The sequence below is a fragment of the Crotalus tigris genome, unplaced genomic scaffold, assembly GCF_016545835.1.
Source record: "Crotalus tigris isolate CLP2741 ecotype Arizona unplaced genomic scaffold, ASM1654583v1 scf7180000024446.253261, whole genome shotgun sequence".
Lineage (NCBI taxonomy): Eukaryota > Metazoa > Chordata > Lepidosauria > Squamata > Viperidae > Crotalus > Crotalus tigris.
In genome coordinates, this window is record NW_024100615.1 from 172,994 (window position 1) to 198,541 (window position 25,548).

Consider the following 25,548-nt stretch of genomic DNA (forward strand, 5'->3'; position numbering starts at 1 on the left):
GACACCTTGCCATATTTTTTAGCTCTGGTTCCATTATAGTAGAGCTGCAGAAAAGTATTGAGGAAATAGCATTGAGAGAACTATTCTATTAGCTGCCTGTTTCCACACACCCTTCTTGTCCTCTCATGTGACTAATTGTTCTGGGAGTTTGGCAGGTCATATTTCTCATCCTTGCTTTTACACTTTATCTTGGTTATTTACACTACTCAAGGCTGGTGCTGAAGGTCATGTCTTCCATTTTTAGACTGTAAACAATTTATGCAGTGAGAAGTTATAAAAGACAGACAGATCCCAGGGATACCTTTTCTGAACCTCATTGTACATTAAGCTTGGGAAGCTGCTAAACCCACCTGTCATAGATCCAACCTTCTGCTCAGCTATACTTCTCAGAAAAAAGGAATATAAGCTGTGAATAGTCAAGGTAATGTAATATGTTCATCTTACTTGTCTCATGGAGAGATTATTCAGGATCTATAAAGAATCTGTCTGCACAGCTATGTGTTATACTTATCTACCTTGATTATACTTCTTTTACCAATAAAGAGTTCTCTCTCTTCTGCAAATGATAGGATAAATTCATAGTGGATTTCTATGCAGATATGTGCATCTGTTCTACTTATCTGTTCATGTTCATAGCAAGGTAATCGCTTATGGCATCAGAAAACTGTCTTTAAAAATGAGAGTCAGCTGAGTGCTTTTAGGCCAATCACTCTCTCAGCCCAACCCACCTCACAAGGTTTTTGTCATGGAGAAAATAGGAGGAGAAAAATGTATGTATGTTCGCTGCCTTGACTTACATATAAAATAGCAGAGTATAATAATGAGGCCAAGTCAGAGTGAAGATAGCAATGTACTCTAGCCCAGGGGTCCCAACCCCTTGGCTGCAGATCGGCACCACTCTGTGGCCTTCCAGGAACCAGACCGTGCAAGTGAGTGAAGCCCCATTTGTGCATGTGTAGGATCAGGCAGTGTGTGAAACAACACTGGTCCATGGAAAAACTGCCCTCCATGGAACCGGTTGGGTGCAACTGCTCTAATATATTCTGAATAAAACAAGAACAGAGGAACAAATCTGATACTATTCCATAGTTGATACTATAGAAAGTTACAACCTGGAGCACTGAAATCGAGGGGCCGTTTGCTTTATTTCAGGGTAGAAAAATAACACAGTTGGGGTTGTATTTTGACTCAGCATTAGGCACACCTTGAAAACCCAGTGCCCAGAGCTAATTGAAATGGTGGGAAAATGTATTTGCAGATATACCAGGAGGCTTACAATAACACTGATATTACTCCAAATGCATATTTTAAATTGCATGAGAGGCAGTTTGGTCTAGTGGTTAAGGTACTCTAGAAACCAGGAAACTGAGTTCTAGTCCACCTTAGGCATGAAAGCTAGCTGTATGATTTTGGGCCAGTGACTCTCTTTCAGCCCAACTCATAGGACTGTTGTTGTGGGGAAAAGAGGAAGAAGAAAGAATATTAGGTATGGTTGCCACCTTGACTTATTTATAAAAGTAATACAAGCGGGGTTAAAAAAAATCTTTAAATAAAAGAGGAGCTTCCTGTTAGTACACCTTCTAAACAGTTAATAAGCTTTTGGCCCCAAAAGGGATAATTCAGATAGAGTCAATAGAGAGTAGAACAGAAGCACTGAAACCTGTGAAATATGAAGAAGATTCATTTTCTCACACAGAGCTGACAGCCATTAGACCTGACAGCATGGAACAATCTTGTCCCTTTGTTCTGATTCATCTGTTATTAGACCAATTTTTTTGGGGGGGAAATTAAAAGGTTATCAACAAATGTGCTAGTCTCACTTGTGTTCCCTTGATACAAAAAGTCATTGCGATGTTTTGTTTTTATAACTACCAGCAGATATTACTGTATTAATAGGATCAAAACCAGTGCTAGCAGAGACATGAATGGATAGCTGTGGCATTCTCAGTAGTGGCTCCTTTCTTTATATTAGGATTAATGTCAAGGCATCTACAATTTCATTGAATTCAGTCTTCTGAATGTTGCAGGACTGAGCACTTGAATATATCTGGAGGGTGATTTGCCCCCCTCTGCATACCAAACATCTAGCAGCTGAAGGAAAGGAACCCTGCTGATCCCAGACAAATCACTATAATCTTTGCTTTCCATTCCTTCCACTTGAGGAAAGCTATGTTTCTTTCCCATTTAAGTAATAGCCATCTGTTGGGAAAGCTTACAGCATTGATAAAAACGATAGGTAACCTGCAGGTGCTGTGGTGTTTTGACTCAGATTTAGTGGTGTGCTTTTGAGTGATAATGGAAAGGCTTTTTTTTTCCTCTTAAAAGCCTCCCAAAGCATCTCTGTTGTGACAAGAAGACAGACTCTTAGTATCTTAAGTGCCAGATCTACAGTAAACTGGCAATGCTGTCAACTGAAAGGACTTCAGCTGCTGATGCTGCCAGGATGATGGGTACTCATCTACCAACACAGCTGCTCAAGAACAAAAGATAATAAAGAAATATGTAGTGTTAGCACTCATGGTGGGTGCTTCTTGTCTGGGCTCCTTCTAAGGGCTAACATCAATCTTGCAAGTCTGAAAATACATCTTCCCCTCCTCCCCCCCAGCTTTGCTTTTACACCTAAGAAACTAGGGAAGGTCCCTTCTGAGATGTTTGCTATACTCCCATTTAGTCTTCTGCAGACTAAACTGCCTCTTATTGTCTAGCTTACGGCTCTTCATCTCTTTCAAGGACATTCCCAAAGACCATTATACTTCTTTGCCCACCTGAACCACTGAGTGGGGGATAAGCATCAGTGGAAAAGAAGCAGAGAGGAAGTGTCACTGTTTTTCATGCTCTACTCAAGTTCAGGCAGCAAAACTGGCAGCAAGATCTAAACCAGTGTTTCTCAACCTTGACAATTTTAAGGCATGTGGACTTCAACTCCCAGAATTCCACAGCCAGCATTGCTGGCTATGGAATTCTGGGAGTTGAAGTCCACATGCCTTAAAATTGTCAAAGTTGAGAAACACTGATCTAAACTGAAGGCCTGATGGAAGCTCACTGAGCATTTTGGGGCCATTTGTTCTCTCCCTGAGCCCAGTCAATAGAAGAACACCATGTGTGCCACCTTGAGCTTCTGAAGAAAAGGCAGGGTATAATATAATCTAATAAATCACTACAATGTTATATGGCTTCTAGGCTAAACTGAAAAACAACTACAAAGGACAGCCTATCATACTTGCAATTATTCACATTTTCAGACAGGAAAACGTGATAGATGATTTCCGCAATTTTTTCAAGAGAAGCACCATTTCTCCAAAACTTTCACAAGGACAGGTCACTCCTTTAGCTTTGACAACATTGCTCCTGAAAATACTTTATGGGGGAGATCTCTGATTATGTCTTCAGTGGGGAACATGGGGGAACCAAGGAGGCTTCAGACTACTGGAGACATGATCCACAAAAGACTAAGTAGACACATGCATCCTGGTTAATGAAATGGGTATAGCAACATCATGCTTCATTTAAGATATTGTTTCCTTGGAAAGAATTCCTACAGCAAATCCTCTTTCATTAATTTGAATTGGGATTATTAGCAGGAGAAAAAAAAAAGAGGATTTCTCATTTACGTCTCCAGAATTCTTTATTTCTGAATGCCTAACTACTTAGAACCAAAATTTTAGAACCAGATCCTAACCCTAAGCTAGTAATGTTATTCGGTGAAAGCTAGACAGCTTCATAATCCACATTGAAGAGGGATGTAATTTAATGATGTCTCCTGGATGCAGTTTATAGTATCTGATGCTTCTGGCAAAGCTTCATTTCCACAATATACACAGTAAAAGGGGCAGAGAAGTGATCTGGATCACAGCTGCAACAAAGAAAACACCACCAATCCACCAGAATGTTTACCAGGGCTGACTCCCTCATGTTTCTTAGAAAGGTGAATGGTCTCTTATATTTTCAGAAGATCAAACATGAGGCAGAACAGAAGGAATTAGGCAGTGAACAGTCTGACCTCAAATTGATATTATCCTATTTCTTCTAGAGTGTAACTTCAGCCTACACTCATAAACTGAGAGACACTTTATAATGAAGATGCAAAAATATATGCATGCATGTCTTTCTCATATATAATCTATTTCCTTTCTACCTTTCCTTTCTACCTAGGCCCCATTCATCAACATCAAAAAGAGAAAGGCAGATTGGAAATGGCATAGCAAGATTAAACTGCAGCATATTCTTGTCACAGTTGCTTACAGTGATGGCTTCACTGGCACTCATTCTTTAGCCAATGGAAATACAAAATTGAGACCACAGTGATAATGGTACCCATAAGAGACTTTTTAAAAATAGGGCCAGGGGATTTATTAGATTGAGATGGAAAGCAGATATGTTGAATTCCATCATCCATCAATCCCAGTCAATATGGCCAATAGTAATGGCAGGAGCTGCAGTTGATGTCTCACACTATGCTAGAACATAAAAGGAAGAAAAGAACAATGAGTTGTTGAAGATCTCAGAACTAGCCAGCATTGCATGGACTTTTCCTCTCCACCAGCCTAATATGGACAAGTGCCACTCGGGCATTGGGGCTTTACTGTACATTTTTTTTATTGTTATCTTCCTTCCTAAAAGTGTTCAGTTTGTTTTTCGATTGAATTTTATAGCTTATGTGCCATATTAAAGGTAGAAACAATTCTGAAGTGATTTCTCTTGGTCTGATTTGTTTTTATATCTCAAAAACATGGCATATTAACAGGGGTCTAAAATTTAATAGGGGTTTAAAATTCTATATCCATTGTACATCTCAGACTATAAAAATGGACCACAGCTTGAGAGAGATGTTTATTGCTTTTAAATGTGTTTGTAGAATTCCTTGAAAGAAATTCAGAGACGAGGTTCGGAGTAGCAGAATAAAGTTTCTTTTATTATCAAAGTTGAGTTTAGTAAAAGAAAACGGTTTGCAAAGCGTGGTGAAACTTTAACCATGCACTCACAAGAGTTGCAGGGAAAAGCCACACCTCCTACAGAAGCGGAACAGCAGTTATACCCCTCCCTATCTCCTCCTATACCTACGTCAGCTATTCCTGACGTGGCAGGTCACAAACCTATCAGACGACACAATTATCCTACCTTACCTCCTACTTTACCATATATGGGCATTCTTTTGTTCTCTACATGTGGACATTCCATACCTAGTTCCAGGCACGTACTCAGGTTTTCCCGCACATGCTCAGTGAGCCTGTTACTGAATAGAAAATTTTAAACTTTTCTAGAACCTTCCCATTCAATTCCCCCATTTCTTATTTGGTCACTAGTTTAATATTTTCTTTTATTTCATTTAACCTACTAGTTTCTTCTTTGGTAGTTTTCATTGGATGTGAAGTATTCATATTTTCCAACAACTGGATTTGGTCCTCAATTTCTTTTAATACCATTATGGACTTAGCATTTTGTTGGGCTTGTAATATACCGTGGACTGAACTGTTTACTAGGTTCTTTATTACTGGAATCAGACAAGGTAACATCATTATTCCAATGAATATAATACATACCATAAACAGAGCCTGTTTCCAATTTCTGAATATTCCTCCCAAGAACCCTTCATCATCCAATATCCCTGTCCAAGTTTGTACAGGTACATGTGCAATTCTAACCATGTCTTTCGTTATCTGGTTAATTACCATGCCTGAATCGTCAATTTGTATACAGCAATTTGTTAAATTAAATTTTCCACAGACACCTCCTTCCTTAGCCAACAAATAATCTAAAGCCAAGCGGTTTTGCATAATATATGTTCTGGACAAAACACTTTCTTTAGCCAACTTAGTTAAAGCCTCAGCTGTTCTATTGGTTATAATTTCTACTACTGCTTGTAATCGGATAATTCTGTTTAACATATAAATTGGGGTCCTATACCCCCAACTTCCATCTTGGGCCCAAGTAGCTGGATCATAATAAGCAATTATTCGTTCGGGTGGCCATTCATCATCTTTCCAATTCCCAATTTTTAACCCTTCTCTCACTTTAGCCACAGACCGCCTTACCAAGTCTCCCACATGTTCATAGGCAGGGACACCCAATAATTGTCTTCTTTGTAATGGCAAGAGGAAGAAAGAGGGTTGTATAGCACCCAGAATACAAGACCCAAACCATCCAGCAGGGAGAATATTATATGCAAATGCTCCGCAGATCCAATATAACCCATCAGGAGTGGTCCAGAGGAGGGTATCGTTTTCAGGATCTTTTAGGAAGGCAAGCCCCTTTATTTTGCGTTACCCAGCTTTTCTCCTGACCTACTTGCTGCCAGTTTGGTTGCAACTTAGATTCACACCACCAAATTTTGGGTTCAAAGATCCAGTTCATGGGACAGTGTTCACTCTCTTTGTCATTATAACACCGAATTTGTGTCCAAGTTCCATTAGGTTCAAAGATTCTAGGCGGCTCAATCCATAATTTTCCCCCAATCGCCACTATTGTCATATTCAAAAGGATATAAGTCATTGTCTTTTTAACACCAGTTTCAATGGTTCTTTTTGAAATGCTTTCCATGTTTCCGACTCCTCAAGATTAGCCTTCTTTACTCGGGTATAATGAGTCCAACCCTTTTCTTGTGTTCGAATGGCAGTGTCTGTGGTCAATAACACCAAGAACGGTCCATCCCACTTTGGTTTGAGGGAATCATCTTTCCACGTCTTTATCCACACTTGGTCTCCGACTTCTATGGAGTGGACTTTGAAGCTTAGAGGAGGAGTTTGTATCAAATAGCCAGTTTTTCTGAAAGAATCAAAAGTCTGGGACAGTATTTGCAAGTATTGAATCAGTCCCTTATCTTTACTAGGTAGATTCCCCATTTGTATACCAGCATTTCTTAGTGGCATGCCAAATAACATCTCATAAGGTGAAATCCCAACATCCCTCCTAGGTTGTGTTCTTATTCTAAACAGGGCTATAGGCAAAGTTTTCATCCAATTCATTCCTGTTTCCAAATACAATTTCGTTAACATAGTTTTAATCTTTCCATTCATTTTCAGGTCTCTGTCTTGCTCCTGTTTTAGCTAGACCTACATATATACTAAAATTGAAATATGTTGGCATTGATGGATCATAACATTGTATCTTCTTGTCTTCTCCCTTACAAACTGAATATTGTGTGTTATTTAATTGACACATAGATTGAAATATACATCCCCTAGGTGCTGGGGTATAATATACCAAGGTTTTAATTACTGCGTTTCCTTTGGTGGCATTCGTAATGCAGGCTTCACATCCTTCTGTTTTTGTTGCTCTCCTATATCGTTCTCCAGTCATAGATCTGGTTTGGACATTCGATTACTGTCGCTTTAAAGGTTCTGGATTTGGAACACAGGTCCACTGTTCTTTTGGTTCAGCTACTGGTCCCTTCACTCGTGTGTAGTGGGTCCACCCTTTTTCTTTCGTCCAGACTGCTGTTTCAGAGGTCAGCAACACTGGAATGGTCCTTCCCACTTAGGTCGCAGTTTTTCCTCCTTTCACGTTCGGATCAGGATCCACTGTCCCACCTCAAACTTGTGGACAGGAAATTTCAAAGGGGGTGTTTAGATCAGCAAGCCTTGTTTCCTGAGATAAGACAAAGCAGAAAACAGCCCCAGTATCTAATTCTTTATAAACATGTCATTAGTTTTCATATTGTGGAATTTCCTACTTGAGATGATTTAAAATCAACTTGAATGCATTGAAATAGCCTCACCATTAGATGTTATAGAGCATTTTATGTATTTGTCTACATATCATATAACCAACCATATATTAACCATAGAAAAGTATCAATTATCCCTCCCCTAGCCATTTCTTTTATCCGTATTTACAAACACATTGCTTAGTAAAGAGCCAACAAAGGAGCGCTCACCAACTCTGCTTGAGTTTGTTTGCATACAAATCTTTATTCAAAACATAGCTCATTTATAATCCCAAAATTTTCTCAACTCCTTCGTTTTAAACAAGGGTTGAATTACCATTCCTTCAGGTCTCCTAGATATTATGTTTTTATCAGTGTGTCCTGCACACAGACATAAAAACATAAAAATAAAACTACAGTATAGGTGTATTCAAGTTCTTCTCATATTTCATTACTATAAGAATGGGTATTAAATTTCACATCCACCCCACCTTCCTCCCAAAGCAGAATTCCAAGCGGAGAAAAAAGTTAAAATGAGCAGCCCCCCCCCTTTTCTTTCTGTCTCTCACTCTTAAAGCAACACAGCCAGCTGAAAACGAAGGGGGAGGAATAGCTTTCTCTCCTTCACATGAATTTGCCATAAATTCTCTCACATTCTCCATGGAACTCTTCTCATGCAAACACTTGCTAAAACAATAAAACCTGCAGTTTAAATGGGGGAGAAACTCACTCACACACACACACACACAGAGAGAGAGAAAGAGACAGGATCAGCATATCCATACATTCACTTCCATTCAAACTGCTTGTATAAACACTTTCATATAGGGATATTTCATTTCATACTTTCTCTTGACAAATCAATAACTATTATTATTATTTCAAGGAGCTGTTCAAAAGCCAATGAGCTCCTTTCCCTCCCCTAGTAAAAACTATCCTCTTCTTCCCACACTGAGTAAACTTGCTGTTCTCTCGCGCGTTTAGGGCAATTTTTTTTTTTTTAAAAGTGGCCCTTCATTCCACATCCAAAGCATGTTGTCTCCTTATTCTGGTATCCACCTTGAAATCCTCCAAATCCCCTTCCTCTACTCCCATTAACATACTGGTTCCTTTCATCCCCCCTATATCTTGTCTCAAAGGGACTCTTCTTATCCCCAAACTCTCTTCTAGGAGGTTTTTCCTGCTTCATTACTTGCTGTTTTGTTGCTACCATCATCTGTCACCCAAATTAGCGCATAATCTAATTCATTATCTAAACTCTTACATTTTTTTTTTTCTTCACATAGTTATATAAATTGTGACACTGAAAATAATCTGTGGAGCCATTCCTTGGCCACTCCACATTATCGTCCTCCCACCAAACAAAACAACATAAATTAACCATATCTTCTTTATTCAACCCCAACCTCAAAATCTCCCGGTTATAGGGCGGGGATCCCCATCCAGCCAATATTTTGCCCAAAGGGCCATTCGGGTCGATTTTAAGTTTGGGGTTTTTACGGATCCTTTTAACACACTTTTTCCCCGGATTGGTCGACCCTGTATTGCCCCCCATTTCTTTTATGGGTGCTCAGCCTATCTTGAGTATGTGCGCCTGTGTCCCTCCCAGCAACTCCTTCCAGTTCCACACGTCACCGTCTCCGGATATTCAATAATATCCCCCTCACTCACTCCGTCCTGCAGACCTCCCCGAGGTCCCTCAAAAGGACTTCCACCCGGCCCCGTTGCCAGTTCTCACATCCACACACTCTATCCCGACCGCCCTGGACTCTTGTGTTCTGGTGTTTTCAAACCAGTACTCACCAGGGTCTGCGCGCAGATGTTACCCGGTCTGTCTTCAGGCTGTTCCGCACTTTATTCACCCTTCTCCTAATACTCGTCTTTATTAAAATTTTACGGGTTTTCCAAGAGCTCCGCAGTCCTCTGGGTGGTTCCCCTCCTTTCAAAAGGAAAGGGGTGCACCTAAGGAGGACCCCTCAGAGTCCCAGCGCAGATTGGATCCCGGTCGAGCCCCCAATTTGTTTGTAGAATTCCTTGAAAGAAATTCAGAGACGAGGTTCGGAGTAGCAGAATAAAGTTTCTTTTATTATCAAAGTTGAGTTTAGTAAAAGAAAACGGTTTGCAAAGCGTGGTGAAACTTTAACCATGCACTCACAAGAGTTGCAGGGAAAAGCCACACCTCCTACAGAAGCTAACAGCAGTTATACCCCTCCCTATCTCCTCCTATACCTACGTCAGCTATTCCTGACGTGGCAGGTCACAAACCTATCAGACGACACAATTATCCTACCTTACCTCCTACTTTACCATATATGGGTATTCTTTTGTTCTCTACATGTGGACATTCCATACCTAGTTCCAGGCACGTACTCAGGTTTTCCCGCACATGCTCAGTGAGCCTGTTACTGAATAGAAAATTTTAAACTTTTCTAGAACCTTCCCATTCAAATGCATGAGCAGAATGATGTTTTCCACTTATCTTCCTATGATAGCAGCTATCAGATTTCCCCCCCCCCAATGGAAATGAAGTAAAATGTACACAATATGGGCTTAAATACAGAGCAGCAAGGTGGGGATGGGCACTAGCAGTTTTGTTTCTCCCTCTTTTACATAGAATAGAGGTGAGGAGATCTTCATTGGTTCTGTAACTCAGGTTCATAGTCCTTGTTTTATTTCCAGTTCATATAGTTCCCTTGTGTCTTCAGAATTTTGACAGTTCCAGAAGTGAAAATTGTCCCAATAACTATAAAGAATTGGGAGCTCGAAATGGAATAGTATGAAGGTACCCACAGTTATTTGATGCATCTGAAACTATTCACAAACTTCAGCAATTTCTGAGGCTTGCTTACTCCAGCCAGGGAGCTCCCGTCTATCCTTATTCCTTCCAAAGACCACGTTTAGGTCAAAATTTGGCTTATTACAATCCTAGATTTGAAAAATTTGATTTGTTTTACTATAAAACCTGGCTTGGAATTAGAACAAGCCCTGAATCCAGGTGCAGAACCTCAAAGCTACTGACTTGTTCTTGCTGCTGTTCCTCACCCCCCTCTCCACCTTTGCATTTCCTGCTAGCATGCTCTCCGCATCCTTTCATACACGTGTCTCTGAAGTCTTCTGAAAATAATTCCTGGCTGCTTCAGTGCCAGTTTCAGTCTCTTTCACTGGCAAATGTTTTCTTGAAGGCTTTTAAAACTGTATCATCTTTCAAAAGAGGAACTGATAAACCGAGGTGGAAAGGGAGGGACAATGTTAGAACTTGCCATATTCTTCAGTTTTATGCCCATTGCTTGCTGGCCTTTTATGAAGATATATAGACTTTATTATGAATAAAATACCAGCTGCGCTCCAAAGTCCTCGACAGGAGAAAGGCCCAAAGTGTCTGTCTTTGGGCATGCTTGTGCTCCCAAGCACGGAAAGAAGCATGTTAGCCAGCCAGCAGTCTATCAAATTTACTATCTGAACAGTGCGTTGCACACCCAGATAGGAAAGTGTCCATGGGTAGTGAGGCAAATTTTCTGTTGAATTAATGATGAAGGGTCAACACAGATTACATTGTGAATTAAGGGTGAACATAGTGAAATATGAATCCGAGATGGTCAATATCCTAGTCCAGCTTGTTTATAATGCCTGAGTTCAATGAAGAAAAATGTTCCAATTAAATGCATCAGAAATTGTCCTCATTTTAATTTTCCAGAATTCCCACTATTATTTCAAGATATTTTGGGAAACTTATACTTAGAATGCTGCCAGAACCTACCACAAGAAACTGCCCAGCATCCTCTCCTTCTCTGCGTGTGTGTGTGTGTGTGTGTACACACACACACACACACACACACACACACACACACACACACACCACCTTGCATTTCAAAGAGGCCCAATCTCATTTTAAACATAAAGATTCAGTGCTTGTCTAGGACTTCATTGTTACCCAAATCTCATCAGAGCTTTGCTCCAGAATCTATACTCAATATTTGGAAAGGAGCCTGGATAGAGCCCTGGAGCATAAGAAAATAGCATATGAATTTAGGAAGCTGCTTATTGCAAGAGAGTGCAAGCTTTTCTAAATAGGACTCAGGAAAAGAACTTTCCTACCACGTATAACATTGGTGTGGGGTGGGAGAGAGAGAGAGAAAAAAAAATTGCAGATACTGTGGTTTGAACTTGATTTATTCTATATGCAAAGCACTGTGATGCACCTAATCAAAAGTGGCAATCTACAGCTTCAGAATCCTGGGGCCTTCGGCCTGATTTCAAAAGCCCTTTGTAAGTAATCAACTCAGATCAGATCTTTTCCAAAAGCAATTTATCCTTTTCTTTGCAGCTGAAGAAAAACAAGTGTGTGTGTGTGCTTGACGTCTCTATCCACATCCACTTTTTGTCTCTTGCTCTGCCCACAAGTGCCATCTCCAGCAGAATACTTCTATAAGAAAATAGCTCTTGAAAAAAGGAAGGTTGTATATCTTTGCCTTAAATAAATTGAATTTTCCTTCATCTTTCATTCTCCCAGAAATGTTGCATAATCTTCAAATCCATGTAGCCCCAGCCAACCTGATCAACCTCCAGGAATGCCCAGACCATCAACATCTGGAAGACCACCCATAGATCTGTGAAATTATGGGGAAAGAGATCCTGTGCTAAAAACCTAAAACCTTTTATTTTCAAATTAATCTCTGGAGATCTATTCCCAATTCAGAAGACTGACTAAGAGAAATAATATTCTGACTTATTTCCTCTGCCTCTTTTAAACTTTCTCTCTGCTTTTATACATATCAAATAGCATAGCAATACAATCCCTCACTTTCTTCCCATTACCAGTGAGAAGGTGGAGAGCAGTAAATCACCAACCCAGATACAATCTATATTGCTTGGTTAATGAAGCTAAGTTACCAGAGATAGTTTAAAATGATAGATACAGTATTATATATAGCACTGCAGCTGAATGAATCACTAGCAATGTGTAGGGATTTTCTGTAAGTATAAATGACCCTTTCTGAACCTTTAAGGCAGTAGGAAATATGAAATTACATCAATTTTATATTCAGTGCAGGAGAAAATATAAGCAATGTATGCAATGGGGGTGAGGGGATGTTCTCTACCTTTTAAAGCTGCTTTGCCTTCTTCTTCAGCAGCAGCAACTCTTACCCATTCATAAAAAATAAATTTTGAAAAGAAGCTACCTAGTTTGCACTGTGTTCAAGATCCTGAACCAAATTAAAGACAAAGATGGTCACTTTTCAGGTGACAGCAAACTTTTCAGGACACAGGGAGTGTTATTTCCCTCAAGGGGATGAGCACTAACAGGTTCTACAGTTTAAATATGGGTAAAAATCTCATAATTTTTTCATGTGATAAAAAAGCTTTGCCCATTGTGGCAAAAATCCTTCAGATTTGGATCGTATTTTATTCCTTTTTAAAATATTTAATTTTGGAGATCCAGGTTTCCCAGTGAGAGTTGTGGGCATTATGGCTTCTGTGAATGCCACATGACCATGTTTGCCATATTCAAAGAGAAAATAAAACTCAAGCATATTTTGAAAATTTATAGTAAGAGGCCCAAATCAACCATATTATTGGGTAAGGCCAAGCTGGGAGAAGTGTGCTGTGATAACACAAAAGAGTAACAGAACATTTAATTTGTTATGATAAAACACCAGTAGGATTTTCCACTTGGTATCAAAATTATATGCAAACCTACACACTGATTTGAAAGAAAGAGGGCTTATTGGGTTCCTAGTTCCTGAAAACAAAATACCCAGAGCTGGCTAAACTGCAGGTGAAATACTTTGGGGTATTCTGGGAGAAATTGGATTGACTGAATTTCTGATAGAAGGGAATATAAATGGCTCAAGGCTGAAACGTGAGGTTCTTGGTGCTCTCTGGGCTTGATTGTTTGCTTGCAAATGTTTCACTACCTGTCTAGGTAACATCATCAGTGTGAGTGTGCATTTACTGCCTGTTTATATACAGTACATTGCAGCAAACCCCATATTCAGTTACAGTGATGATGTTGTTGTTGTTAATTGTGAAGTCATGTCTGACCCATCGCGACCACATGGACAACGTTCCTCCAGGTCTTCCTGTCCTCTACCATCTTCTGGAGTCCATTTAAGTTCACACCTATTGCTTCAGTGACTCCATCCAGCCATCTCATTCTCTGTCGTCCCCTTCTTCTATTGCCCTCAATCTTTCCCAGCATTAGGCCCTTCTCCAGTGATGATGTTACCTAATTGGATAATGAAACATCTGCAAGCAAACAACCAAGTTCAAAATGCACCAAGAACTTCACATTCTATGTGACATAATTGTTATGTCCCGAGCCTTGCAAACGGCTCGGGCGTTTGCAGGCAGTCCCGGGCAGGTGCAAAGCTGCCCGGGACCAGACAGGCTGTCGCCAGCGCCGTGCGCATGCGCGGGTGCTGGCGCGGGAAAAGTATCACATTTACCCGGGAAGCGTCTATATAAGAAGCTGGGAGGTTTTGGGAGCTGCTGAAGCCATCTACTTGTAAGCTGAACGCAGAATAAAGGAAACTGAGAATTTCAACTGCTTCTCGTGTCTGCTTCCCGCCAAGGACTCAACACTGGCGACGAGGATGGGATGCCTTACACCGCCTGGAAAGGAAGAAGTGTAAGCTTACCCAAGTGAGTCCTGAGCGGCGGAACGGCGTCGACTCGGCAGCTACCCGCCAATCCAGTGCGCATTCGGGGGTAGGCTGGCTGATAGACCCGTCTCCTGAAGATGGCGAAAATCGGAAGGCTTTCGGAATTCGACGTCTCACATCCAGAGCGGTGGGAGTCATACGTAGCCAGGGTGGAGAACTACTTCAAGGCAAACCAAGTGAGGGAAGAGAGCTTGAAGGCTGCCACCCTGCTTTGTGTTTGCGGTCAAGACGCCTTCGACATCGCAGAAAACCTTGCAGCACCTGTTCCAGTAGAGTCTGTCAGCTACGCAGATCTGAAGAAGCTACTGAAGGAGCACTTCCACCCCAAGATGTCCGTCATCGCATGGCGCCACACCTTCGAGCAGAGGGATCAACGGCCCGGTGAGTCGGCCAAAGAATTCATCGCCGCATTACGGAAGGCCGCCAAGCACTGCGAGTTCAAAGACCTCGAAGAACGACTGAGGGACCGATTCGTGTGCGGGTTAAGGCATCGAGATCTACAACAGAGACTTTTCGCTAAAGAAGAATTGTCCTACCAAGATGCCTTAAGGGAAGTCACCGCAGAAGAAGCAGCAGGCGGCGCTGTCAAGAACATGCGGCCGATCAGAAACAGTCCAGAGGTTGCATCCGTGCACCAGGAAGACGCCCAAAGAAACTCCGAGGAGGATCCGGACGAGGAAGTCGACCGTCTCCACCCCACGACGGAAGAAAAACAGAAGGGAAGCTCTTCAGCTCCGCTCAAGTGCATCGGCTGTGGAGGTCGCCACAGGAGAACCGACTGCAAGTTCCGCTCCGCTACCTGCCGGGCATGCGGCAAACAAGGACACATTGCAGCTGTGTGTCTGGGCCGACGAAAGGTACAACCTCAGGAAGAACTGCGCCTGAAAGGTACCAGATTCCCCAGCCAGAATAGGGTAGGTTTTTGCACTTCGCGAAGAAGCATCCTTAGGACAGGCACACACAAGCCCATTAAGAAAAAGCTGTCAGTCAAGGTGAAGCTACAAGGGGTTCCATTATCTATGGAACTAGACACAGGGTCTGCCTTTTCAATTATCTCCTTGCATACATTTAGGAAGATTTGTTCCGGTAGTGGAACTCAGGCCAAGTTAAGGCCTTCTGACATTGTGTTAACAGATTTTCAAAATTCAAGAGTGTGTGTTAAGGGGGAGGCCACCCTTAACGTGCAATACAAGAGTTTTGAAGGTCCACTAGACTTATTAGTAGTAGGGGGTGAACGAACGAGTCTCATAGGACTCGATTGGTTTGAGGCCCTGGGGATACACGTCACAGGACTCAACAGTTTACAAACACTCGACCTACAGGAAGTCTGCAAAGAATTTGCAGATGTTTTCAGCCCCCAGCTGGGCACATTCAAAGGACCCCCTGTGTCCTTAAAGCTAGACCCCACTGTCACTCCCATTAGAATTAAAGCAAGAAGGGTCCCTTTTGCTTTAAAGAGTAAAATTGACACTGAGTTAGACAAACTGATTCAACAGGGAATCCTAGAACCTGTTGATTCCAGTCCTTGGGAGACCCCCATTGTCACGCCTCTAAAGGCAAATGGGGACATTCGCATTTGTGCTGACTACAAATGCACTCTGAATAAGGCATTGCAGCAACATGCCTATCCTGTTCCTGTGGTCAGTCATATTCTGGCCTCCCTCAAGGGGGGGCGCGTTTTTGCAAAGCTTGACCTAGCTCAAGCGTATCAACAGCTGCCTGTTGATGATGATGCTGCTATAGCTCAGACTATTGTGAGCCTTTAAGGTAAAAAGGCTGCAGTTTGGAGTGAATGTCGCTCCTGGGATTTTCCAAAGCGTAATGGAAAACACACTACGGGGTATACCAGGGGTTTGCCCCTACTTTGATGATGTCTTAATTGCAGGAGACTCCACACACATTCTAGCTGAAAGGCTAAGGGCTGTTCTGTTAAGATTCAGGAAATCAGGCCTCAAGCTCAAAAAAGACAAATGCAAGATTGGGGTGCCTTCTACTGAATTTCTGGGGTTCAAAATTGATGCTGCTGGGATTCACCCTGCTGAATCCAAATTAACAGCTATTTTAGAAGCACCTAGGCCAAAGTCCAAGGCCGAACTTCAGGCCTTCCTGGGCCTCCTGAATTTCTACAATTCTTTTCTTCCACATAAAGCTAGTGTAGCTGAGCCTCTTCACAGGCTACTAGACAAACAAGCAGTGTGGCAGTGGTCACAAACACATGAGGCTTGCTTTAACAAAGTCAAGGCCTTGCTCACTTCTAACAGTGTACTTGCACATTTCAACGAATCTCTTCCTGTGTGCATCGCATGTGATGCGTCCCCTTACGGGGTAGGAGCTGTCCTGAGCCACCTCAGGTCTGATGGAACTCAGGTTCCTGTTGCATATTACTCCAGAACATTGTCTTCTGCTGAGCGCAACTACGCTCAGATAGACAGGGAGGCTCTGGCTGTTGTTGCTGGAATTAAAAAATTCCACGATTTTCTATATGGCAGGCATTTCACGGTCTTTACTGACCATAAGCCTCTGCTGGGACTGTTTACCACATGTAAGCAGACTCCCCAAATCATTTCCCCTAGAATGCTTAGGTGGTCTATTTTTCTGTCTGCATATGATTTTTCTTTACTCCACAAGCCTGGGAAAGAAATGGGCCATGCTGATGGCCTCAGTAGATTGCCTCTGCCAGTAGTAGAAGCTGACCCTGCGCCAGCTGTCAACATTCTATCAATCCAAGCCTTGCCCGAGCTCCCTCTTTGTGCCAGGGATGTTGCCGCTGAAACAGGTACAGATCACACACTTTCACGTGTCCGTTCCTGGGTTTTGTCCGGTTGGCCTGAGCACTGCCCTAGTCCTGAGTTTCAGAGTTTCTGGTCCAAAAGAAACGAGTTGTCCCTTTCTCAGGGTTGTCTGCTTTGGGGAAACAGAGTTGTCATTCCCACCTCAATGAGGACTAGGGTCTTAGAATCCCTCCACGAGGGTCATCCTGGCATTGTTCGTATGAAGGCTCTTGCACGCAGCCACTTGTGGTGGCCTGCTTTAGATAAGGATATTGAGGCTAAGGTGCATGCATGCCACCTGTGCCAACGATCTCGCCCAGAGATGCCCCAAGCTCCCGTGCATAAATGGGAGGAAACGCAGTCCCCATGGTCTAGGGTGCACATTGACTACGCTGGGCCCTTTCAGGGCCAGTTCTTCTTGGTCCTTGTTGACAGCCATTCAAAATGGCTTGAGGTTGTACCTGTCTCTTCCACCACCACTGCAAAGACTATTCAGGTACTGAGGGGGATTTTTGCTGCACACGGGCTTCCAGATGTCATCGTGTCTGACAACGGCCCTCAATTCACTTCCTCCGAATTCCAAGCTTTCTTACAGGCTAACATGATTCGTCATGCCACGTCTGCACCCTTCCACCCGTCCACCAACGGTATGGCTGAACGTATGGTGCGCATCACAAAGGACGCCTTGAAAAGACTCACCTACGGGGACTGGCATCACAGGTTGGCTGACTTTCTCCTTTCTTATCGCACCACACCGTCCACTTCTACAGGGAGAAGCCCAGCTGAACTTTGCTGGGGGCGTCAACTTACTACTAAACTTGACCGGTTGCATCCGGACAGACTGCCTTCATCTACCTCACATCCTAGGGCACCGAGACAACTACTTGTGGGTGCCTCGGTTTGGGCTCGCAATTACGGGCCTGGTCATACCTGGGTCCCCGCTTCTATTTCCAGGGTCACAGGTCCTCTCTCCTACGAGGTAGCCCTGGACAACGGTCGTGTCCTGCGTCGGCACATCGACCAACTCCGCCCTAGGCGGGACTTTTCAGATGAGACTCCTGGGTCTTTTCCAGGGGGGGAGGGGGACCCTTTGGAGCAAAGGGAAGGGCACGAGCTGCTGCCCATCTCCACTGATGGAGCCACAAACGGCCCATCCCAGGGTTCCGCGAGAGCTCCGAACAAGAATTCTATGAGCCTACCTAACTACCAGGCATCCACGCCTACTCCAGCCAGGGAGTCACCCCGGGGGCATACTCACTTTCCACACACATCACACAGCACTCCAGTCACGGAGGATACCCGGGGGCATCCCAACAAATCATTCCCCGCAAGAGAGCTGGCACACAATCCCCAAGGTTGGCCTGACCTTACCCCAAATTCTACAGGGGGTCAAACATACAGGGAGGTGGTCGAGGAACCAAGTCCCGACTACAACACCTCTAGCCCAAATCAGGGAGTAACTGAGTTTTGGGAAAGTACAGAAACCCACACAAGCCCGGACACAGAACGGGGTTCAGGGAATGGTCAGCCTCCTGACAGGTCTTGGACGGACCTAGGAGGTTCAACAGAGACGCCCAGCAGTGGCTATCACTTCAAGGGGCCCGAGGGTCTACAGCTAGGCAGGTCAACCAGGTCACAAAGTGACAGAAGCCCTGGCCTGACGAGCCCGGTGGGCAAGCAAGCAGGCCAGGCATCGGGGCACAGTCCTTGGAAGGCACCAAGGCAAAATAAGGAGAACAGGCTCACATCTCCCTCCAGTCAGGGAACTCATGCTAGTAACCCAGAGCTGAGAAGGTCACAGAGAGCAAAGAAGTCTCCTAAATACTTAGAGGATTACATAACATTGCTGGCTAAACAAAAGCCAGGTAACGATAGGAGCACTGAGAAGCAGAACACTGCATAAAATAAATGATTATATGTTGGTAGTAGTTTTAGCCCGGGGGAAAGGGGTGTTATGTCCCGAGCCTTGCAAACGGCTCGGGCGTTTGCAGGCAGTCCCGGGCAGGTGCAAAGCTGCCCGGGACCAGACAGGCTGTCGCCAGCGCCGTGCGCATGCGCGGGTGCTGGCGCGGGAAAAGTATCACATTTACCCGGGAAGCGTCTATATAAGAAGCTGGGAGGTTTTGGGAGCTGCTGAAGCCATCTACTTGTAAGCTGAACGCAGAATAAAGGAAACTGAGAACTTCAACTGCTTCTCGTGTCTGCTTCCCACCAAGGACTCAACAATAATGTTCTTAAAAGCTTAAAAAGAATTTTTTGTCATGTTGAAGCGATTTATTCATTTTGCTGAGAAAGCATTGTGGAGGGAGTAACTAGAAATAGATTTCATCTCATCTGGAAGGAGCTCCAAAGTAGTCTATCTAGGAGATCTGGGAAGAAACCCAACTGGAATTGTTTTGCACCTGAAAATGTATTCTCTTTGCACATCCTCAAGTATCTGAACAGGTGGGACAGACCAAGCCTGTCTTGGAGTTTCTGTTTTCAGCTAAATTGGTTAGAAAGCTCCTGGCTTTTCAGAATTTTTAGCAATTTATTTCCATTTTCTGTTCAAAGTTGCCTTTTTCTCCACAGAGATTTTTTCATCCTCTTTCCACAGGGAGATGTATGATACTGTACATGTTAGTCAACTAGATAAATAAATAAACAAACAAGCAAGCAAATAAGCAAGCAAACTCCTTGGAGGATTGTCATCATTGGCAAAAAGTAAGAGCAACACAGGGGTCTCATTCAAGGAAAACCTTCACATTCATCTCCTGTGCTTGCATGTGATTTGACTCTAATATCTATTCACTGTGCCTACTGGAATTAATTCACCTGCCCTGTTGCAGTGGCAAATGGGGGAAAAAAAAAAGACCTTGGTGTCTGAATTTCCTTGTGCACGGAGCCCTCTTCAGGAAGAGAAGAGAGAAAGAAGAACCAGAATTGGAGACAAAAGAGGCTAGATTGTCTGAAAAAAAGGAAAAGCAAGACATGGAAGAGTCACTGCTCATCCATACTCAGGAAAAAAAAAGTTGCTGATTTCCTAGCTGTAATTCATTATTATAATCACCATGCACATAAGTAATCCACCTTCTAAATTTAGCTGCCATCTATACATTATGCAAATAGCACCCACAATTCTTCTTTTGATTTGTCCTGTCTTGCCCAGCTTAAAAAACAGAAAGGAAATGCAGAGGTCACGATAGCCTGAATTTTGCACTAAATGTTTGTTTAAATACTAATTTATAGCCTACTTACAGGACAAGGTAGATGGCATTGCAATTAAAAAGACAAAGTAATCTAATTAAGTCATAAGAATAACAATGCATAAATAATTCAAGCAACAAGTAAATACAACAATAATGGAAACTAAATAGATTATATATTATCTAAAACACAAGGTGCTAGAATAGAAGGTGATTGTACATAGATTGGCATCAATAAATCTTTTATTATTTCTACTCTGGTATTCATACATTTTCGGGCTGTATTTCAGAATTATAATGGCTCAATGTACTACTAATAATACTGTTCAAAAAAAGTACACTTTATACACTTCTTTCTGCATAGCTGTGGAATTGCTACCAGGATCAACTTTGATTATATTCAATGTTATCTATAATTTGTTTGGAACTGCTTGTTAATGTCACAGACTTTCTATTATACATATTTCCAATAATCTGGGGAAATCAGTCCATGTATCTCCATTTGTCAGATCTGCCCGAAAACAATCATTTAGGAAAGCAGATTCTCAACTCCAATTGATTGAAGTGAAAATAACTTTTGCTAAAGTTGTTGGTTGCAGGAAGGTAAGGCAAAAACTGAAGTTCCCACTCACTGGTACAAAGAGCCAAGCCCACCATTCCCCATCCCTCCCCCCAATGTCCAGTCCATTGTCACACAATACGGGATCGTCCTGATGTTGTCGGAAACTTTGGGTTGTTTGAGCTGCTGGAATTTCACACTCAGGGCAAGCAGCCTTGAAGATGCCTGGCATAACCAGTACAAACAGCAAATGGCATTAATTGTTTGTCACTTCATTACTATCTGGTCCTTTCAGCTATGCATGAACTAACCCATGATGAGTCATGTCTTGTACTTTTACCTTAATCCCCCCCAAATCAGCTCTACTACATTCAGGAAGGGCATCACCATTTCTTCAAAGCACCATGTCAATGGAGATTCTCAGTCATCCAGGTCATGGTTGTCCCAAAGGTGCTTTTTCAAAAGGCAACTGGGCTTTGTTTTTCCTTGAAGATGTTTTGCTTTGTTTTTCCTTGAAGATGTTTTGCTTCTTTGTTTTTCCTTGAAGATGTTTTGCTTCTTCTGAAGAAGCTTCTTGGATGAGAAGTGAAACCTCTTCAAGGAAAAGTCTTTTGAAAAAGCACCTTTGGTATCTTCAGAGCACCTTCTTTTTGTAAAATATCTTTTAACCTAATCTGAGAATTATAGAGGTTTCCTGCCAGAGAGATTATTATTCTATTCCTAAATGACAGAGTTGTAGGCACTTTTCTAAATAAAGAAACCAGATTTAAAGGATCTTAATTCAATCCTCCTATATGAATTATTTTGATAGTGGATGATTTCATTCATCCATTACATGTATAGCTTTCCTGTAAATTTCATTTTATTCTATAACAATTAAAACAAACAAGCACATGTTTCTTCCATATACTAGAACTATACATACTATACAATCTCTGTACAAAATTGTATGGAGCTCTCTTTTCTCAGAATCCACTTAGGATCATGGATTTAAGTCAGATTGGATCATTACAGTGAATTAGATCAGAGGATCTGCTTTAGGACTGCTGGAAAAGACTCAAAATTGATGTGGATAATTTTTGTGCCCATTATAGTACTTATTCTGAATAAGAGGACATATTCTGTATCCTTGAGTGACATCAGCTTCCAAACCTGTCAATTAGAAGCTATCTAATATCAAGTTATGGCCATCCAAGATGGACTTTCTTTCTTTGACTGAATTTTCTTTCTTTGAGTAGGGTTTCTATTTGGTGAATTTAAGAATTTTCACCTCTAACAAGTCTTGGGTATTTTTCCAAATTGTATAGTGGGATTCATAAGAAAAAAGAAAAGTAACAGAGAGATATAACATACCTCCTGCTTCTGTTTTATGTTGATAAAATAAAAACAAAACCACAAGTGTAAAAGACCACAAGATGTTTTTCATTTTTTTCATTTGAAAAGAAAAACCGTTATTTCTCCATCTGTTTGAATCAGTGTGGAAAATAACACACACAAATTTTGGGTAAGTGTGCATATGGGAGTGTATTTTAATAACATGTAACTGTATTTAGTCTACTTAAACAAAAATATTGTACTACTCATTTGCATGCAGGCATCATTCTTACAACAATCCAATTCTTCATAACCACGTTAAACAAATTTTATTATTTTACAGAACTTCTTGTATAGATGAAAAACGAAGAGGAGAGGTAAACAATTTCCCCAAGATCACTATGTACTGTAAGTCTCCCATAATAAAAATCTAGCTTTTGATCATCTGGATTAATGAATGTTTCAGAGGAAGAGGAAAGTAAACAAATATCCATCTGTAATCATGTTTTTCAATTGTTTCAACACTGATGGATCAGCCAACTCAAAGAACATAAGAACTAATGACTCATCGCATTGATTATTGTTTAGAGCCTGCTTTGGATGGAAGGTTCTGTCCTGAAAAAACTAACATTCAGTATTACCATAAACTTGGCAATGATTCCAAGGTCCAAAACAGCTGCCAAGCTCAGCAACACAGTAATTTGTATTTATTCTGGCCAGGTTTCACAGCATCCCTTGAATCTATTAGTTCACTTTGTCCTTCATCCTATTATTCCAAATAAATTTATCTCAGATAGCATCGTTATTCAAGAAACCTCAGGATAGTGAATCAGAGGAGGCAGGTGTCAATGTAAAAAAATCTAGTCTTACAGGTATAAAAATACTGTAACTGTTGAAACCATTCTCTGGTTTCCATCACCCATACCTAGGTACATGCACACAACTATATCCTGCTCCATTTACTCAGAAATTCATGCTTGTTTTCTGTACATGAAGATGATATAGAATTCCTGTACCAGTTTCTGATTCTACATACTCTGACACTGGGAAATAGAAGCAGGTCACTGATCATCCTTTCAGTCGCTTGCCTGTCCCAGAGATGGTTGAGGAATTTTGGCATTAGAGACCCCAAGGAAGCCTTTTCTTGGTGTTAATCATCCACTGAACAAGATGGTGCTACCAGAAGGTTCATTTTTTACTGGTAACTTTTTTCTTACGAGCAGCAACGAGGTCATAAAAGGGATCTCTAGTGATGCTGATTCTAAAATAAAAAAAAATAGAAAAAATATTAAGATTTGACTGTTAGTAAAACACTGATTGCCTCCTTCACAGGACACAGTGGAATCTATAAGCTTGAAGTTGGGAAAAGAAACAGGCCATGTGATTTGTACATCTTCCATGTTTCCAGGTAATGTGTTATTGAAATTATACTAAGCAGGAGGGCATGATAGTGGCCTTCATATTCTTTCCAGGGAACTTTGGTGGTTACCCCAAAAAATTGGATACTGGGTTTAGAGAGCTCTTCTCATGCTTAGAATGATCATGACAATGAAAGTAGGAAATAAGAAAGAGAGCACTGCTGAAAAGAATATAAAGCATTATTTCCTCCCAGTTTTTGGTAATGAAATTGATATTTTTATCTGTGTTTGAAATGTTTGCCAGGATTCTCTTTTCTTTGATTTATGGGGTGAGACGATTTTTCACTATGTTGCTTTCTATCTCTGCTTACCCCTTGGCAACTTCCATCACCAAAAGTATCCCTGTTGTGTCATAATTTGGAAGAAGACCTCAAAAGTAAATGCAGTCAGGTAGTTCACACATGCATGTTTCTTACTTGATGATTGCATAGGAAGTCAAAAAGACCAGAGACAGAAAAATGCAATAATTTCAAATGCAATATCTCACAGCAGTTTCATGAAATGGGGATACGAGCCACTGTTAAGCCCTCACTAAAATATTTTTCATGTCATTGTTATCCCACCATAGAATGACAGCCTTTCCTCCTTACCTTATGGCTTCAATCCATAGGTGACGGTCCTCCTCGGAGGCTGCAGAGATCTTATAGGACTGGTGCTTGCCTTCAACCACCCTTCCATCCCCATCCGTCTTGCAAGCTTTGATCTTCTGCCCTTTGCAGTTTGCATTGAAGAGCTCAAAGCAATTCTGAGAGGAAAAATGTGGAAAGCAGTAAGAATCAGCAATTCTACTATCTCCAATATCTGATATGTATGTGCACATCTCTTTTGAGATGCAGGTGAGAAACATCCTGGATCTCTCTATGACCCAGGACAAAGATCCTAAAGAGATTTCATTTACACTGACCAGGATAGCTGGGGATGATAGGATTGCTAATCCAATACATCTGGAAGAGGATGATAGTTTGCACACTTGTTTCATTTACGTGTGACTTACATATTACAACTGGTTTCACCTAGCCTGCCATTTATGGACTAATATGCAGAATGGAATGCAGTTAGTTATTGCAATTATTATCTTACAACATGAGAATTTTGTATTTTTCCAGATGATGCAGCATAGTTCCTAGACCATCTCCATCCATAAAGTACCAACATTTATTTTACAATGTACATTATGAGAAGATATTGGGAGCTAATTAGATTCAGTTCCAATAAAATGCTAAATCATGGAAGATGTTACGTGAAGAAGTCCTCTGATTAAGCACTTCCCCCTCTCTGTTTTCCTCTCATGCTTTCCTTTCCTTCCATTAGTCATTTGATGGATTTCAGCATACCCCAATTTTAATTGCATTTTACCATTCTTGTATTAGCCACCTGAGACCATACAAGGAAAAGCAGAAAATAAGCATCTTAAATAGATTATTTGATTACTGCTGTACCAGCAAACTATGGTACATGCGTATTTTGCAGACCAGGAATAGACATTAAGTTTTTTTTTCCTTTTTTCTAAGCTTGATTTTTGATTTGCTGAAAATAAAGAGGTAACCAAAGCAGAGAATGAAGGCATAGGAAGATAAGGCACCAACATATAAACAAGCTCATATTTATTAGATACTTATCTGAATAGAGCTGAAAATAATAAAAACAGTCCAGTTCCTATATTGAGTCCATTTTTAATTAGATTCTGAAGATTTGGGATACAGATTTTTTGGGATAAGGCCATAGCTGAGGTTTCACTTGAATCCCGGATCTTCAGAATGCTTGTGATCTGGGACGATGTCCATGGAAGGAAGCCCCACTGAGCATAGTGCCAGGCTTGGCATAGTGTCAGCTGTTTAATGAAAGGAAAACACTAGCGAGGAATCCCTTTTTGATCATACTTAGCTGGTCCTTGGCAAGAATCAGCCTTTTATCCATCCAAATGACATGCAAGGAGTTAAAAGCTCTGATATCTCTGAAAGCTTTGTATGGCAATTTCACTGCTTCAACTTAGTCTA

At 41.6% G+C, this 25,548-nt stretch overlaps 1 protein-coding gene and 1 long non-coding RNA gene across 2 annotated transcripts in view; one reads left to right on the forward strand and one right to left on the reverse strand.

Moving 5' to 3' along the window:
- Positions 1-24,783, forward strand: LOC120303013. Its single transcript, XR_005555311.1, has 4 exons — positions 1-421; positions 22,477-22,541; positions 23,466-23,541; positions 24,162-24,783. It is a non-coding gene; the product is annotated as an uncharacterized LOC120303013 (long non-coding RNA).
- LOC120303011 (cytohesin-4-like) overlaps positions 22,327-25,548 on the reverse strand; it is a 35,428-nt gene continuing 32,206 nt past the window's right edge. Inside the window, exons 12-13 of the mRNA XM_039332095.1 lie at positions 24,142-24,296; positions 22,327-23,394 (exon numbers count right to left, since the gene is read on the reverse strand). Of these exons, the coding sequence (XP_039188029.1) occupies positions 23,322-23,394; positions 24,142-24,296 (228 nt within the window). The 3' untranslated portion in view covers positions 22,327-23,321. The remainder of the gene's footprint in view (positions 23,395-24,141; positions 24,297-25,548) is intronic.